This window comes from Myxocyprinus asiaticus, chromosome 19 (assembly GCF_019703515.2).
Source record: "Myxocyprinus asiaticus isolate MX2 ecotype Aquarium Trade chromosome 19, UBuf_Myxa_2, whole genome shotgun sequence".
NCBI classification, from domain to species: Eukaryota; Metazoa; Chordata; class Actinopteri; order Cypriniformes; family Catostomidae; genus Myxocyprinus; species Myxocyprinus asiaticus.
In genome coordinates, this window is record NC_059362.1 from 41064443 (window position 1) to 41082558 (window position 18116).

Consider the following 18116-nt stretch of genomic DNA (forward strand, 5'->3'; position numbering starts at 1 on the left):
GTAATATGTCTCATAACAGGCATTATAAAGTATATTATAAAGAACATGTAGGCCTATACAATAGAAATGTAATAATAATAATAAAACTAAGTACATTTTAAAAGACTAGACAAATGCAGTATATGTACAAATTCTTTTTAGAAGAAAAAAAAATTAATTGCTTTATTGTAAAATACAGACCACAAAAATGAAGAAATAAATTGAGGGTTTACATGGAAATAGATTTATGAAACAAGATTTATACAAAAAAGCTTACCTGTGTGTTCTTGTACAGCAATTTACAGTATTTGAACTTACATGTATAAATGTATGAATGTCATTGCATTGGAGAACACAGCACATGTTTTAAGGAAAAGTTTTTTTTAATGATTTAAATTATGCAGTAGATAAACTCTTTAAAATTAAAGTGGTCATGAAATGCTCTTTTTTTAAATAGTTTTATTATCTTCCCTGAGGTCCACGGATAATGTTAGTAATGTTTTTTTTGTTTTTGTTTTGTTTTGTTTTTGCATTAAGTAATAAGTCAAATTTAGTAATATATGATCATTTTCCACCCTGACTCTGGCCCTCTGTCTGAAACACTCAATAAGGTTTTGGCCCAAACTCCTCCTTAAAACTTCAACGTAAACGGCCACTGTTATGATTGGCTAACAGCATGCAGTCCCTAGAAATCAGCCATATTTGAAACTCAGTCTGAAGAGAATGAACAAGCTCCACGATAATATAAAACTAAATTTCAGGGTTTACACATAACGCACATCCAACACATTGCATCTAAATATATTAAACAGTTCATCTCAAGCACAACTGTTAACACTCACACCCTGTCTACACCGGACGTGAGAGTTGCATCTCATCAAAAGCAATAGAAACCATTATAATCAATGATGCTGTCTGTTGCGGCACGTCGCTTTGCGCTGACAGTAAACAGATGTCTTGTTCTATTTTGCGTTGCAGGCGCTGGCACTGCTACTGCCAACAACAAAAATAAAGAGTTTAGAAAATTTGTGTCGACATGCCCGGTGTAGACAGCATCAAGCTGTCTTAAACTACCTTAAACTATTAAACAGTCATGAGTCATGACATTTGAAATATTTGTGAATGGAACTGTTTACTTACTGTTTTGCATCATGTCCAAGTGTTTTTAACTGGCCCATCCTTCAGTAACAGTTCCTTCACAAAGAATCCATGCTGATTGCAGAAAAACATGCAATACATGCTGAAATACGCTCAAGACACATCCACATCCAGTTTCCAGTATCATACTGTACTGATATGCACATTGCCGGAAAAGCATCTATACAGTCAAAGAAGCCCATCCAGTGTATGTTTTCATATACCAACAATTAAAAATAGCGCAGATGGGCAAAAAAACTTGTTCATAACGCATTTGTGCTCAAAGCAGCAAGAGGCAGCAGCTGAAAGACAGAGAATGGTTTCTCCTCTTCAGAGTTGTAACTTGACACTACGTCTTTTAAAAGCGGCCCAAGATATGTATCAAGCGGTCAAAGACGTTTGTCTGTGCATGTTTAAATACACAAATAATTTAAAATAGTCCAGATGGGTCCCCTTTGGTGTTCAGGAATAGTGAGGACACTAGTTCTGAGTTCTGAAATTTACAGTATGTTTTTATAGTAGAAAGACCTCTTATATGTCAAAATATCAAGGAAAATTAGATTACTCATGGCATGACCCCTTAATGACAAAGAGTATTGGACACATGGTCATCAAACTTAAAAATTGCACTGCAAAGAATTACTGAATATTTTTATTACATTTATTATTCTTACTCCATTGGCATTTTTTCTTCTTCGTATATTTGTTACTCAAATGTTTATGACAGTTTTTATAGATACTGAAATATCTTTTTAGAGATTTTTATAATGTCTAGATACTACAGAAAAAGAAAGAGAAGTGTGGAAGTATGCTATTCTGAAATAGCCTAATTGACTTCATACGTCTATTAAAAATGACAATAGGACCAGTTGGTTATACAGTAAGTAACTGCAGAAATGGTTAAGAAAAATGTTATGCCACATGAAACTTCCACTTGGTTTGATATTTTATCTAATTCAATAAAACCCATAAATATTCAGTGTAACTTTGACCAAATACTTTTTTAAATGGCCACACTACTTGAGTTAATCAGTTGCAGAGAAAATAGTCTAAATAGTAAGAGGTGTAATTTATCTGTTTTCAGATGTAGATGACCCTTATGGCCTGTCTAAACTCCTCTCCAGAAGGGAGCGTCACTGAGTCCCTATTTTATGGATAACGGTGACAAGACAAGCCTGTGGCTACCATGGTAACGTTCAACAACACGACTGACATCCACAAGATGCAGCCTCCATCCTGCATAAACACTCCAATGTCGCCAGGCATGCGTCGCAAACAGCTGCTGTGGCAGAACGCTGTCAAACACATCATCGGCCAGCGTGAGATGAGGGAGCAGCTTGGTGTGGAGCCAGCCCGGAAGATTTACGTCACTGATGCCTATATTGAGGAAATCAACAAACAGATATGCAGCAAAGCATCACGGGGCATGACAAAACGACGTTCCTCAGCTGCGAGAGTTCATCCATCCTTTTTTGGGGAGCGTAGCAACTCCTCGACTTTGCAAACCAGAAGAGCTACACACTATGTTAGTGATGCTGACTTTTTTGTTCACTGGGGCCACACCATCCATGGGGTGTATGTGCCAACATTGAGACACACTTTCAAATCCAGAGACCTTGAGAAACTCTACCAGCGCCATTCCTCACACACTAGAAGAACCTCTTTAGTTATCACCAACATCATCAATGCAGCTGCCAAACTGCACCTACTTTTGCTCTACCTGGCCCTGGCTCCAGAGGGTTCAGACACACTGCTGGGCTGGTTCACTGGGTTCTTCATGGCCTGTGAAGTTGCCCTGTGTGTTTTGGTACTCACCTGTAAGCGCTCACATTCACCAAGATGGTTGCATTATGCTGGCATGGCTAGCTGGCTGTCACAGACTGCTCAGATATTGGGTGGACTGGCATACGGGCTGGAAAGAGACCAATCCTGGTATGTTCTGTTCACTCTATTCGCCACATACACTCTGCTGCCACTGCCACTGCTCTGGGCCATTGGAGCTGGCACACTCACCTCCACACTGCACCTAATTTTAGAGATTATACGTCACTTCAGTGAAGTGGGATTGCTGAGAAAGGTAGGGATGACATGAATGAATGGATGGGTAAAGGATGGAGTACATGGTGATGGATGAAATAATTGATGGATGGATGGATAGATGGATGGATGGATGGACCTATGGATGGATGGGTTGATGTAAATGTACATGATGATGGATGGATGGATAACTGTGTAGTTTTGTCTTTCACCTGTTTTCACCATTTGTTTTGGCAGAAAAGACTAAGCAATGGCGCATTACATATATTTGTTTTGTGAGCTCTTATGCACGTATATCCAACCACTTTTCGAAATATTTTGGATTCACAGCCCTTCCATGCCAACTGCCTCAGCTACATTTCAAATGTGTCACCATATTGTAGTTTTCTCTATTCACTATTTTTATACTTCACTATTTTTTAGCTCACCCAAGAGAACATAATGTCCATCTGGTAATAGTCCTTCAAGTAACATTGATTGCCTTTGCTTTTTGTGTCTTGTATCAGTGCCAGTGTCATATCCATAGAGACTTTTCTTAGTGACCTGTCCTCAATGGCTTTGTTGATCCATTCTTAGATTCTTGCCAAGGCTTTACTATACATATGCATGAACGTGGTGGGTCTGTTTGTCCATTACCTGACCGACCGATCCCAGAGACAAGCCTTTCTGGAGACACGCCGCTGCATCGAAGGCCACATGAGACTGGAAACAGAAAACCAGAGACAGGCAAGGAGGCTTAAAAATGTATATGTTCTACTGAAAATCCACTTTATCCTATGCAGAACTGGAAGAACATGTTCCTTGTTCACAAAATATCTTAAGGTCCCACGAACAGAAACACTCCAATTACACAGAAGATAAAGGTTTTGAAAGATATATTAACAGAACCTAGCCTACTATTTGGGGTTTAGTCTATATTTATTTTGTATAAATAGGTTACATTTATTTGCGGTGGGTGATCATAGTTACACTGAATGAATGAACCAATTACCTGTGGCAGATGTTTGTCTCTTGAAGTCTGCAATCTCTGCTCTTGACTAAGACTGAAGAAAGTACCACCGTTTTTCACACTTTACGATATTTTGCTAAATCAAAGGAAATGCCACACTGATGTGGAAACATATTTGTTCCCATGCTTCCTTTTTTGTTAATGGTGATGCCGCCTCCAAATTTCCCTTTAATTAAGTGTTTCTAGCAGGAAGCAACAACCCTCCTTTGTCTTTTTATATTGGTGTGGATTCCTTATTATTCATAGCTATTTTATGCTTGTAGTCTTTTTAAAATTTGGTCTATAAATAAATATAATAATAAACATTTCCCGCTGTTTGTCTATAATGAATTTGCCAACAAATAGCAGTTCCCTGTCTACCAATCACTTTGGGCAATTTGAGCGCATTCATAGAATGTGACAACATCCATAGCAACAAGGTCAACACTGCGTTATACTCTTACCTTAAGATTTCCTTAGTAAAGGTTGCTTTCAGCAGTTTTTTAAACACATTTTGAGCAGAAACTATTAGCTAAGAACTCTTTGAAAAACTCCTAGTGGTAAGATAAAAATCTTTGTGAATATGGGCCCAGATCTAGAATGCAGAAGCAATGAGAGAGGTACAACAATTGTGTTTGTTTGTTTGTGCAGTATCTCTAATGTCAGCAATTTCACCCTCCTCAGGAGCGTTTGGTACTGTCTATACTTCCTCGCTTTGTTGCCTTGGAGATGATTGCTGATATGACTTCTATGGATGATGAGCTTATTCCACAGCAATTTCACAAAATATATATCCATCAGTACAAAGATGTCAGGTATTTTGTAGCCTCTAACAGGGCATGTTTCAGTAACAGTTATTTTGCTAAATAATTTGCCAAATCATAAGTCCTGATTAAAAACATTCTAGGTAAGGTCTTTTGGTTCTCAAAAGCAAAACCAATTGGATCACCCTAAGAATGAATATCTATGGTGTCACTATGTAGAGTGCATCTTGGTCCATATGGAAACATTTGTTATTCATTGCTAATTGGTGTGGTTGTAAATAAGATGATCTGTTAGAAATAATAACCTTTTATTTTCAATATGATAATAAATTTTCAAATCTCACTCTTGTCACTTCTCTACCTTTATTATGATCTTTTTTCTCAGTATCCTCTTTGCTGACATAAAGGGCTTCACGCTGTTATCCATGAACATGTCCGCTCAGGAGTTAGTGCGCTTACTCAATGAGCTTTTTGGACGTTTTGACCGGCTAGCTGAGGTGAGCATACTTTAAAGATTAAAGCACCATACTGTTTCAATTGAGGCTTTAGCTACCAAAATATAATTTCTAATCATTGTTAAACACCACAGTGTATTTTAAACTTATCTATGACTTATTCAACTGATCTCAGTGTATGTCTTTCCAGGAGCATCACTGCATGAGAATAAAGATCTTAGGGGACTGTTACTACTGTGTGTCTGGAGTACCAGAGCCTCAGAGGGCACATGCCCGCTACTGTGTGGAAATGGGACTAGCCATGATCTGCACCATACGGTACAATGCGAAATAATTCCCAGTGTGCGCTCTGTGTTTTCAACTGATGTAAACCTAAATATTCTAAACATTTCCTGCTTTAGAACCAACAAGTGCATGTCACATGAACAAATGCAACACTGGATCTAGTGGACATAATTTTTGGTTACCTAGTTCTGGAAAAGCTGAATTATTAGCTCTGCATATATTTGTTTCTTAAGCTAATATTTGTTTACTATCCCTGTGAGCTTGATTGTACAGTCAGTGGTACCACATTTCTATATGTATATTTTTAGATCTGTAAGAAAGCAACTAAACTGTGACATGGATATGCGGATTGGGATCCACTCTGGCACTGTTCTGTGTGGGGTTCTAGGCCTACAGAAATGGCAGTTTGACGTTTGGTCCTGGGATGTAGGCATTGCTAACATGCTTGAAGCAGGAGGTATTCCTGGGTGAGTAACAAGACTAGAGGAAAACAGGCATTTCACCACAGTTGAATGAAAACATGAAGACTGAAGTCACTGCATTAAAAAAGGTTGTGATCACATGTAAGACTCTATAGAGAGGCTGACTGGAGATTAAGCAGTGCATGGACAGATAATATAGACACACTATAATGATACAATAAAACCGATTTGAGTATTACAGCAAACTGCACTATTGTGAAGTACTCTCTTCTCACTGTCTACTTTGTCTACAGACGCATCCATATTTCACGCGCTACCCTAAACTGCCTGGAGGGGAACTACGAGACAGAAGATGGCCGTGGATATGAACGCAATGAGTTTCTACGAAAACACAACATTGACACATTCCTCATCTGCCACAAGGAAGAGGACCTAGACAATGTTGAAATGGAACCTCCAAAAACCCGGCAAAACCGTCGCCCTTGGAACACTGAAGTTCCATTTGACAAAATAATTGATATTAATTGTGTATGGCCCTCTTCCAGTTAAAAAAACAACAACAACAAAAAACAAAACAAATAAAAACAATGTCAAGATGGTTTCTAATTCTCACAGTTAGTCTAACACTCTTTGGTGAACTTTAACCTTACAGATCTTGGCCTCCTTCACCAATGGTTCTTACGCACAGTTTCCTAATTCATCAGCAACCAGATCTAAGGAGATCAACAAACGCATCAACCATGCCATCGATCTACGCAGCAGTGAACAAATGCGTCAGGAGCACATCACTCCAGCCACACTGGTCTTTAAGGACATGAACATTGAGGAGAAGGTAGTGACAAAGTTGATGGTATAAAGACAGTTTATGTTTGCTGTAGATATAAAAGTCTGAGTTAACAAAGATTAATTTTCTCTTCCCATTGTTTCCACACAAAATCTAAGAGTTTAAGAGGTATTAAATCATGCTTGAGGTGTTTGTTGCAACAACAAAAACAAACAAACAAACAAAAAAAAAACTATTTGATTTGCTATTTGCTCAGTTCTCACAGATGAGGGATGAGATGTTTAAGACCAGTTTGGTCTGCTCCTTCATCATGCTCCTCCTGCTTATGGCAGTCCAAGCCCTCATCCCTGCACCCAGGTAAAAAGTCTAGCCAATCTCTTTCAGCAACTGAATAAAATTGCATTCCTGCTTCAAACTACAGCTTTTGTTTTAATCTTGTCATAAATGTCTCCATCCTCACAGTGTATCACCTCTACCTGCAGGTTGTATTACTGGACAGCAGTTCAGTTCAGTCTGTTCTTGCTGGGATATCTGTTACTGCTGGTGATGGTCCTGGCTGAGGAGTTCAAACATTCTCCTGTTGTCCTTCAGCAGTTCTGCTGCTGGATTCATGAGAACAACACTATGCGCAACTTGCTCACCGTCACGGCCATAACAATCAACTTTGGAATGGCCCCCTGTGACATGGTGAGACTTGTGATGGCTTTGGAGATTTGGAGACATCTTTAAAATGTATTTTTGCTTTTCTCTGCCAAATCTGGTTTAGAGCTCACACCAGAGTACTTGTAACTGGTTTAATTAGTCATTAGTTCTTTAAGTTTGAATGTTATCTATATCAGGGCTGGTTTATGGACCAGGCCATTTGGGCCAGAACCCCTTGAACTGCCAGCAACCTCCAAAACATTAGGCTGCATGGCTCGAGATTGGTTCCATGGTCCTCTGTGCATACAGTGCAAGCTGACCTCCAAGACCCCCAGGCAAATCAGAATGTGTGCTGCTTTAACTGGTTTTCAATGAGAATCTACTGTTCCAGTCAAAATACTGTCTTATTTCTTGATTAAAAAAACTTGTACCTAGGAGCCTCTTGGGATCATGATCCGACCCTTGTCCATACCCTTAGTGTAACTGAAACACAATATGAGGTATTTTTTGGTAGAGTGGCATGGAGGATAAAGCTAACCGTAACCGCAATGTTTCAGATTTGAGTCAAGAGTTATCACTGTTGCACCCTCGAGATTGCTCCAGTCCCTGTAATTGTCTGTGAGAAACTTTGGATAAAAGTGTGTCCTGAATGACCACATACTTACCAATTCAACTTATTCAAAACAATTTCACACTGTTTACCTCTCAGAAGTAACTGCAAATAGTTTGATTGGTGGAGGGTAAACAATGGGCTGTTTAGAATGTCAAAATGCTCATTACACCATTACATTTTTTTTTTCAATCTATTGTAATTCCTTCATTTTGTGCTCATCCAGATATGGTGTAAAACTAAGACAGGGGAAATAAGCACCAATGAGACAAAGGATCATCAGACCAGCCAGAAGCTACTAACTGTCTGCTCCTATCCAGAGGTATGACTTCTATTTGAACAATTCTGATATAATGACTCTGAAATACCTACCTGTCATTATATTTCACACCTATTACATTAATGTATACAGTTCTTTGTACTGAGTGGGGTGGTTTCGATGGTGACCTGTGCTGTGTTCCTGAGGCTGAGCTCACTGTTGAAGTTGAGTATTCTGTTGCTGGTGGTGACTGTCTATGCATACTTTATCGAAGTGTCCTTCCACATTCTGTATGTAAATCAATCAGGGCAGGAACAGTTAAGTAGGTGAGTGTTTATATCATATCTATATTCAAACTCTATTTAAAAATGCCTTAAAAAGTACTTTCATATATAAGGTTAATTTGCATCTTATACTCACCAGGTCTCACTACATCAGAAGGAAGGGAGTCTCAATTCTGTTGATGGCAATATTTGTCATAGCTGTGTTCTACAATGGTCGACGGGTATGAATTTTTATAATTACCCAATTTTGACTAAACATTGCTCTGAAGCATCATATTCTCTATATCATGTGATCGTCTATCTGGCAGGGAATATGAAACCTTGCGAAAGTCTGGGATCACTTTTTATTTAGTACCATCTCACTCTGATTCAGTGGGAGGCTACAACACGACTGGACTTTTTGTGGCGTCTGCAGGCTCAGCAGGAAGTTCAGGAAATGAGAGATTTGAGGGAACAGAATGAGTGTCTGCTGCATAACATCCTGCCTGCACATGTTGCTCGTCACTTCCTAGAGAGGAACAGAAATGACGAGGTACATCATGCTTATATGCCACTTTTGCTATTTATGCTAATAATGAACTATATCTAATGATAAAGATCAGAAATAAACTATAAGGACTAAACTAGATTTGTAAATTTTCTGAAGAAAAATGTGGTACTTGCCTGTGTAAAACTTGCAGCCAGTGTGCTAACAGGCCCAAGTCAAAAGAGCCCACCCCAAGGGATTTTTTTCTCCCATTTTATCGTCTGCCTGGTATAAATTGTACATTTGATTGCTTAGAAAAGTAATTGTATGTCAGAGCCGTAGCCTAGTGGGCTGCGCTTATGACATGTGGTGCTGATGCATAGCAGGTGACCCGAATTCGAGTCCCAGCTTGTGAGGTCCTTTCCCGATCCCATTCCCACTCTTCTCCCTCTCATTTCCTGTCACCTCTCTACTTTCCCTATCCCAGTAAAAAGCCACAAAAAAAGTCCATACATTTTTATTTTTTATTTTATTTTTTTTATTGTACTATAAGCTGCATTATTTAAGGTATCATTCATCATTCAAGTTACACACCAAAGTTAGGGTTAAGGCTCTGATATACTTTTGAAGAAGCTCTTTATCATTCTTCGTTCAGGGGTAAAAAGAAGTTCGAAACAGCCGAGCAACGGTATACTGTTTGCGAACATTCAGACACCCAACACACTACTGTGGGAGGTACATTTACATTTAAATATTAGGACGCTCAGTAAAACCTTAACTTATGTGACATTAAAATGTGTTATCAATGACTTCATGCCTCATTCTATGAGAAGAATTCACACTAGATTACTAAAAGATGCTTTTTTTCTCCATGATGATTAAAAGCAATATATATGCAGAAGAAAATGTGCAATGTCTCTACGTGATCGACAAGGGCGTAGATTTGGCTTGAACATTGGGGGGGTTGCAGCGTGAAGCATTTAAATGTTTCCATTGATCATGGTAGAAATATTGGGGGGGGGGGATTGTACTTGCTTGTTTTGATTATTTGGGGGTTTTGATTATTACCTCCTCCCCATCCCCCCTGGAATCTATGCCCATGGAGATCGATCGTACAGATGTAAGTAAATTTGCACCAGCTCGCTAATAAACTTCATGTGTTATCGTAATTATCATAAATACGAGTTTCCCACTTAAAAGTTGCACGTGAACAACCCCTCAAGTCCTAATTACGATTTGGAGACTCTGAGATAATTTTAATACCAGAGTTTCTGAGATGGGAGCAGTCGTAAACTTTCAACAAGGCGGAGGAAAATACGGTTTCTGTAGTAAATGACAGGTTTTATTAATTTTTCTAAATACAGCTAATTGTACTTGCCATTTTGGTCATATTCATTTATGTATATTAGCAACCATTTGATACATGTTATACATTTTTAAACCATGAAAATAGCTTGTATTTTACCAAAATTCCATTATCATCAGCAAGCTGAGTAATATGTATTATGGTGTCAAAATAAAAGCTGCTCGAGAAATATGTATGACTGAAACTGACGTTGTCCATGTTTCCTGTTCTTTCCAACAACAAAACACTTGGAAGCGACTTAATCGTAATTACAACTTCAGAAGTGGAAAGTAGGATAATTCCGATAGCACATGAAGGTAGCATGAAATGCTAGTGCCAGTGTGTTCATGTTGACTGATCTTAACTGACTGAAAACTGTGAACAGGAAACCTAGCCATCACACCTACCGATGACATGGACCAATGGCAGTAAGAAAGTGTTTAGCAGCCGGTAAGAAGTGTTGTTAAAAGTTTGCCCAGGCGAGCTGTTAAGAACCACCGAAACTAATGCAAAAACACCTTTGGCCAGATTTTGTTCTAAATTACGTCACACCCATTCGGTCTTCGATTTCATATCAAGTATATTGGGGCCTTAAGGGGATGGCTCAAATCCCTAACCCTTAGAATGAGCTATAGTAATATTGATGCTTGCCTTAGAAAGCACCACTGATAAACTAGAAAGACCAAAAAAAGTTCAACAGCTTCATTTAGTCTTTTCCCAGGAGCTGTACTCGCAGTCCTATGATGACGTAGGGGTGATGTTTGCCTCCATCGCTGGCTTTAATGACTACTATGAACAGAGAGAGATCAAACATGAGGGAGTTGAGTGTCTTAAACTGCTCAACGAGATCATTGCAGAATTTGATGAGGTAGGACTGTCCACAGCACCATTCCTGGTCTTGTCTTATGTGAAAAATCATACTGTTTTATGTTTCAAGTCTGTCAGTCATAAATACCTTTATTGTTTCTGGTTCTCTCTGAAAAAGCTATTGGAGGAGTCATATTTTTTGGACATTGAGAAAATCAAAACTATTGGCAGCTGCTACATGGCAGCGTCTGGTCTATCACCTGATAAAAAGGTAAGTCAATCTATCAAAAACAGAAGTGCATATACTGTAAATTCAAATCATATCCCACTTATTCATTTGATTGAACTATTAAATTGTTCATGATTCAGAATTTACAGTCTATATAGCTACCATTTTGTTATGTGTTTTATCTTGACCTCACAGTCTTGTGTTGTAAATGACTGGCATCATCTCAGTGAGCTGGTTCTGTTCGCTCTGGCTATGCAGGAGACTCTGAGAGAGATCAACAAACATTCTTCCAACACCTTCCAGCTCCGTGTTGGTAAGGTCTTTTTGACTTAGCCCTCAATGAGAGTAGATGCCAAATTTTACACAAACAAGGCAATGGAGGATAGAAGTACAGTCCATTCAGTAATGTACTGCTGTGTGCCTATATCTCAATTGTTCAGTCAACTCAACTAACAAACACATCTTTACTGCACTTGGCTTCACTTCCAAAGGTTGTGTTACTAAACTTGGCCTGTATGCAATGCGGCACCGGGGGTAGCAATGTAGATTAATGCTTCGCTCCATAACGTTCAATGCATTGGAGAACGTAGATGTAGTTCATGTGAAATAGCCTTAAGATATTACGATGTATTGAACAGATTGTACTTCTTTCCCTCAAAGTCTTATTTTCATCTGTGTCAAATTAAGTATACAATCTACTAAAGTAGATAAGTATTTATAAGTGTACATAAATATAATAAGTATATAATTACCTCTTATTACCTTCTAAACAATAACTATGAGTAGTGACTACTGGTATACTTATGACTTTTTTTTCTCTCTGCTATGTATCCCCAAGGAATTGCCCATGGTCCTGTTGTTGCTGGGGTTATTGGTGCCACCAAACCCCAGTATGATATCTGGGGCATGACAGTGAACTTGGCAAGTCGGATGGACAGTACTGGGGTCAGTGGAAGGATTCAGGTTCCTGAGGCAACGTGCAATATTCTGGCAGAGTGGGGTTTTGTGCTAGAGTTGCGAGGCGAGATATTTATAAAGGGCGTCAGTGAGAGGAAGGGGCGTGTCCGAACGTACTTCATTAGCACCAAAAGGCGTCAGATGGCATGCAATGGGACTTCCAACAGAGGAAAAAATGGAAGCAAAGAGAGGACCACTCTAGCCGCTGTTGTCTTCAGCCTTGTGCAGGCCATTCACAGAGAGAAACAGAGAGGCGCCAATGGAGGTTTCACCCAGCCAAACAGCAACTTGATGTGAAACAACAAGCCTGAGTTCATGGTGACCTGATAGACATTCAGTTGAGACATTAACACTGCCTTCTTCAAAAGGATACCTCAAAGTTAATTTAAATGACGTTATCATAGAATCATCATATGGACTTGTCCATAGAATACAATCTGAAACCATCCCCATATCTATAGAATCCAAACAGAAGATTAATATACACCGATCAGCCACAACATTAAAACCACCTGCCTAATATCGTGTAGGTCCCCCTCGTGCCGCCAAAAACAGCTCTGACCCATCGAGGCATGGACTCCACAAGACCTCTGAAGGTGTCCTGTGGTATCTGGCACCAAGACGTTAGCAGCAGATCCTTTAAGTCCTGTAAGTTGCGAGGTGGCCTCCATGGATCGGACTTGTTGGTCCATCACATCCCATAGATCAATCAAACTGAGATCTGGGTAATTTGGAGGCCTAGTCAACACCTGGAACTCTTTGTCATGTTCCTCAAACCACTCCTGAACAATGTTTGCAGTGTGGCAGGGCACATTATCCTGCTGAAAGAGGCCACTGCCATCAGGGAATACCATTGCCATGAAGGTCAATCGTTAGGTGGTGTACATGTCAAAGTAACATCCACATGAATGCCAGGACCCAAGGTTTCCCAGCAGAACATTGTCCAGAGCATCACACTGCCTCCGCTGGCCTGCCTTCTTCCCATAGTGCATCCTGCTGCCATCTCTTTCCCAGGTAAACGACGCATACGCACCTGGCCGTCCACGTGATCTAAAAGAAAACGTGATTCATTGGAGGCCACCAGGCCACCTTCTTGCATTGCTCCATGGTCCAGTTCTGATGCTCACATGCCCATTGTAGGCATTTTCGGCAGTGGACAAGGGTCAGCATGGGCACTCTGACTGGTCTGACGCTACGCAGCCCCATACGCAGCAAGCTGCGATACACTGTGTGTTCTGCCACCTTTCTATCATGGCCAGCATTAAGTTTTTCAGCAATTTGTGCTACAGAAGCTCTTCTGTGGGATTGGACCAGACGGGCTAGCCTTTGCTCCCCACGTGCATCAATGAGCCTTGGGTGCCCATGGCCCTGTCGCTGGTTCACCGGTTGTCCTTCCTTGGACCACTTTTGGTAACCACTGCATACCGGGAACACACCACAAGACCTGCCGTTTTGGAGATGCTCTGACCCAGTCGTCTAGCCATTTTTCCCGCTTCCAACACATGAAATTATAGAACTGACTGTTCACTTGCTGCCTAATATATCCCACCCCTTGACAGGTGCCATTGTAACGAGATAATCGATGTTATTCACTTCACCTGTCAGTGGTTTTAATGTTGTAGCTGATCAGTATATATACATTATATATACAAAATTCACTTTTATATGTTTAACATATAACATACGTTTAACTTAAGACTAATGAAACTTAATCTATAACTTGCCACACGTTAACTAAAGTTATTGTCGATTACATGTTTTGAGACCTTGTGGGCACAAAGTTTACTGAGGTACAATGTAAATGTCCAGATAATCATGTTAAAAATGCAGTCAATTTTGCAGAACTGCAGCTAATCCACGCTGAGACAGCATACAAATGTCTCTCATGTACTGAAGAGACAAACTGTGTATATGACTTCTTTATATGTTCTGTGAGCACTAACTAAAATCCTTTTGTACATTTTAATATATAATAGAGATTCAGAAAATGTAAAATATTTTTTAAATCTAAAATGATGTTTTTTACGTTAAAATATACACCGGCGGCCAAAAGTTTGGAATAATGTACAGATTTTGCTCTTATAGAAAGAAATTGGTACTTTTAATCACCAAAGTGGCATTCAACTGATCACAATGTATAGTCAGGACATTAATAGCATGAAAAATTACTATTACAATAATAATAATAATAAAAAAAACAATTTCAGAACTTCTTAAACTACTTCAGAGTTCTCATCAAAAAATCCTCCATGTGCAGCAATGACAGCTCTGCAGATCCTTGGCATTCTAGCTGTCAGTTTGTCCAGATACTCAGGTGACATTTCACCCCACGATTCCTGTAGCACTTGCCATAGATGTGGCTGTCTTATCGTGCACTTCTTACGTACCTTACAGTCTAGCTGATCCCACAAAAGCTCAGTGGGGTTAAGATCCATAACACTCTTTTCCAATTATCTGTTGTCCAATGTCTGTGTTTCTTTGCCCACTCTAACCTTTTCTTTTTGTTTTTTCTGTTTCAAAAGTGGCATTTTCTTTGCAATTCATCCCATAAGGCCTGCACCCCTGAATCTTCTCTTTGACATGAAACTGGTGTTGAGCGGGTAGAATTCAATGAAGCTGTCAGCTGGAGGGGGCCTGGCTAGCTCAGCAAGTAAAGACGCTGACTACCACACCTGGAGTCGCAAGTTCAAATCCAGGACGTGCTGAGTGACTCCAGTCAGGCTTCCTAAGCAACCAATTGGCACAGTTGCTAGGGTGGGTACAGTCATGTTGGGTTAACCTCCTCGTGGTCCATATAATGTGGTTCTTGCTTTCGGTGGGGCACGTGGTGAGTTGTGCGTGGATGCCGCGGAGAATAGCGTGAGCCTCCCATGCACTAGGTCTTCGCGGTAATGCGCTCAACAAGCCACATGATAAGATGCATGGACTGACAGTCTCATACGCAGTGGCAACTGACTGATGATACACTGGTAGCCAAAAGTTTGGAATAATGTACAGATTTTGCTGTTTCGGAAGGAGATTTGTACTTTAATTCACCAAAGTGGCATTCAACTGATCACAAAGTATAGTCAGGACATTACTGATGTATAAAACAGCAAATCACTATTTGAAAAAAGTCATTTTTGATCAAATCTAGACAGGCCCCATTTCCAGCAGTCATCGCTCCAACACCTTATCCTTGAGTAATCATGCTAAATTGCTAATTTGGTACTAGAAAATCACTTGCCATTATATAAAACACTGCTGAAAACTATTTGGTTCGTTAAATGAAGCTTAATATTGTCTTTGCGTTTGTTTTTGAGTTGCCATATGCAACAGGGTGCCTTAAGGTCAATATTAGGTCAAAAATGGCAAAAAAGAAACGGCTTTCTCTAGAAACTCGTCAGTCAATCATTGTTTTGAGTAATGAAATCTATCCAATGCTTGAAATTGCCAAAAAACTGAAGATTTCTTACAAAGGAGTACACAACAGTCTTCAAAGACAAAGGACAACTGGCTCTAACAAGGACAGAAAGAGATGTGGAAAGCCAGATGTACAACTAAACAAGAGGATAAGTACATCAGAGTCTCTAGTTTGAGAAATAGAAGCTGACAGCTTCATTGAATTCTACCCACTCAACACCAGTTTCATGTACAACAGTAAAGAGAAGACTCAGGGGTGCAGTGTCTTGTCAGTGTCAGTGCCACATCTATGGCAAGTGCTACAGGAAGCGTGGGGTGAAATGCCACCTGACTATCTGGACAAACTGACAGCTAGAGTACCAAGCATCTGCAAAGCTGTCATTTCTGCATGTGGAGGATTTTTTGAAGAGAACTCTTTGAAGTAGTTTGTTTAATTTGAAATTAAAAAAAATTTCAAATTGTAATAGTAATTTTTCACATTATTAATGTCCTGACTATACATTGTGATCAGTTGAATGCCACTTTGGTGAATAAAAGTACCAATTTCTTTCCATAAGAGCAAAATCTGTACATTATTCCAAACTTTTGGCTGCCAGTGTACATTTATAACAGCCATTTTTTTTTATGTTGCCTTGGGACAGAACCGTAGCTGGCGATGTGTGCTAAACAAATTATTATAATTTTATATAATTTCAAATATTGTTCTAATATCATTACTGTTTGATGATCAGAGTATCTTACTGAAAATGGAAATGTCTTATTTACACTCTCTCACAAAGCATGTTATCTGATTATTCTGTAGCCCTTTTTTAGTATTTATCTAATATTTTGAACAGTATAATTTTCATTTACAAACAAAAAAGTCCTCTGAACAAGGTACATGGTACACATCCAATACCATTGTATATGGTACATGAATATGGTAATCATTCAGTACCATGTTATATTACAAAGTACTATGGCATTCCTATCTGATAACCATCACTGTACCATAGTACTGCAACAGTATTTTTGTAAGTGTTATAATACTGTTCATCCCATTATTTGTTTGCAAAATGGACAAATTTGCATAAGATTAAAAAAATAAATAAACTGATTTCTCTGCCTGCCATGCTGTATATTCTGTTCATTAGAACTAGGTGTAGCTTTAGGTAGGGATGGTAGGGACATGTCCCTGCCAACTTTCAGAAAATCAGAAATGTCCCAAACCAACATTTGGGCAAGTTTACCACATAGAAAATACTTTAACATCATCCAATGTTTTTATTTTCATTTTCAATGACTATTAAAGTTTCTCAGAATCATTATTCATGTGTAAATTATTGTCCGGCCTCTTGTTGAAGCAGCGCACAAATGGCGCTGTCACCTGTTACTTTTCTCAGCGCTGTTGATGATGCATCAATCACAGTCATTTGTGATTACTGCACAATGATTAAAAAAAAAAAAAAAAAAAAAAAAAAAAAAATATATATATATATATATATATATATATATATATATATATATATATATATATATATATATTATACAGGCAGATTTCCATTTGTGTCTAAGGTCCAATCCTTGAAATTAATAGATTTAAACAAGCATACTGTTTGTGTATAATTATTGCCTGTCTATGTCAAAAATTAGTTTTGCAGGGAGGATTCTACTTTTACGGGTGGTAAGTGCCCTCTTGAGGAAGAAACCTTTGAATTTGAATGACTGGATTAGAGGTGCATGATTTTAAGATGCTAGTATAACTGCACAGAGAACTGACTGCCATCCAGAATTAAGAATATTTGTTGTGTTCAGTAGGCCTGGATGATATATTAAATTTTGTGACATATCACAAATTAATTTGCAGTATGATTTTAAGGAAGTCATCCGTAAAATTTATAAAGATGCAGAAAGCAGAAAATACAAGGTTTGCTTCTGGTATGTGTGTGTGTTCCTGTGATGTATGTGAGAGTGATGAGCAACCAGCTCATCAAAATAAGTCTGTCTACATTAACGCAAGAATGTTTGCATTTTTAACCAATATTTAAACTTTTCTGCACACCATGTTTAATATCGGGGTAGATAGGAAAAGCATGTTTTGTCAAAAAAAAAGTTGAAACCCCCCATTATAAAAACCCATAGGAAAATTCCAAAGGGAACCCATGGTGAATTAGCCTTCTGGGTTCATCTATAAATTGACGTCACTGCTGAACAGCTCTATTGAGGGGAGCTTTAAATAAATAAATAAATAAATAAATAATATTAGGCCTTTGTGATCAAAATAG

General features: G+C 38.9%; 1 protein-coding gene across 1 annotated transcript; it reads left to right on the plus strand.

The window, feature by feature from the left end:
• The first annotated feature begins 405 nt into the window (after positions 1–405).
• Positions 406–16333, plus strand: LOC127410295 (adenylate cyclase type 8-like). The gene is made up of 18 exons (XM_051645486.1): positions 406–3193; positions 3730–3879; positions 4826–4956; positions 5291–5402; positions 5551–5678; positions 5954–6112; positions 6361–6595; positions 6720–6899; positions 7108–7208; positions 7334–7538; positions 8330–8425; positions 8516–8688; positions 8786–8867; positions 9020–9178; positions 11179–11325; positions 11443–11535; positions 11689–11806; positions 12332–16333. Exons 1-18 carry the CDS (start codon positions 2303–2305, stop codon positions 12745–12747), a joined length of 3576 nt encoding a protein of 1191 aa, XP_051501446.1. The 5' UTR covers positions 406–2302; the 3' UTR covers positions 12748–16333.
• The last annotated feature ends 1783 nt before the right edge of the window (positions 16334–18116 follow it).

Coding starts and splice junctions, on each gene's coding strand:
- LOC127410295 (XM_051645486.1), top strand. CDS start 2,303: ATGGTAACGTTCAACAACACGACTGACATCCACAAGATGCAGCCTCCA. Junction 3,194..3,729: donor AAGTGGGATTGCTGAGAAAG/GTAGGGATGACA, acceptor ATCCATTCTTAG/ATTCTTGCCAAGGCTTTACT. Junction 11,807..12,331: donor CACCTTCCAGCTCCGTGTTG/GTAAGGTCTTTT, acceptor TGTATCCCCAAG/GAATTGCCCATGGTCCTGTT.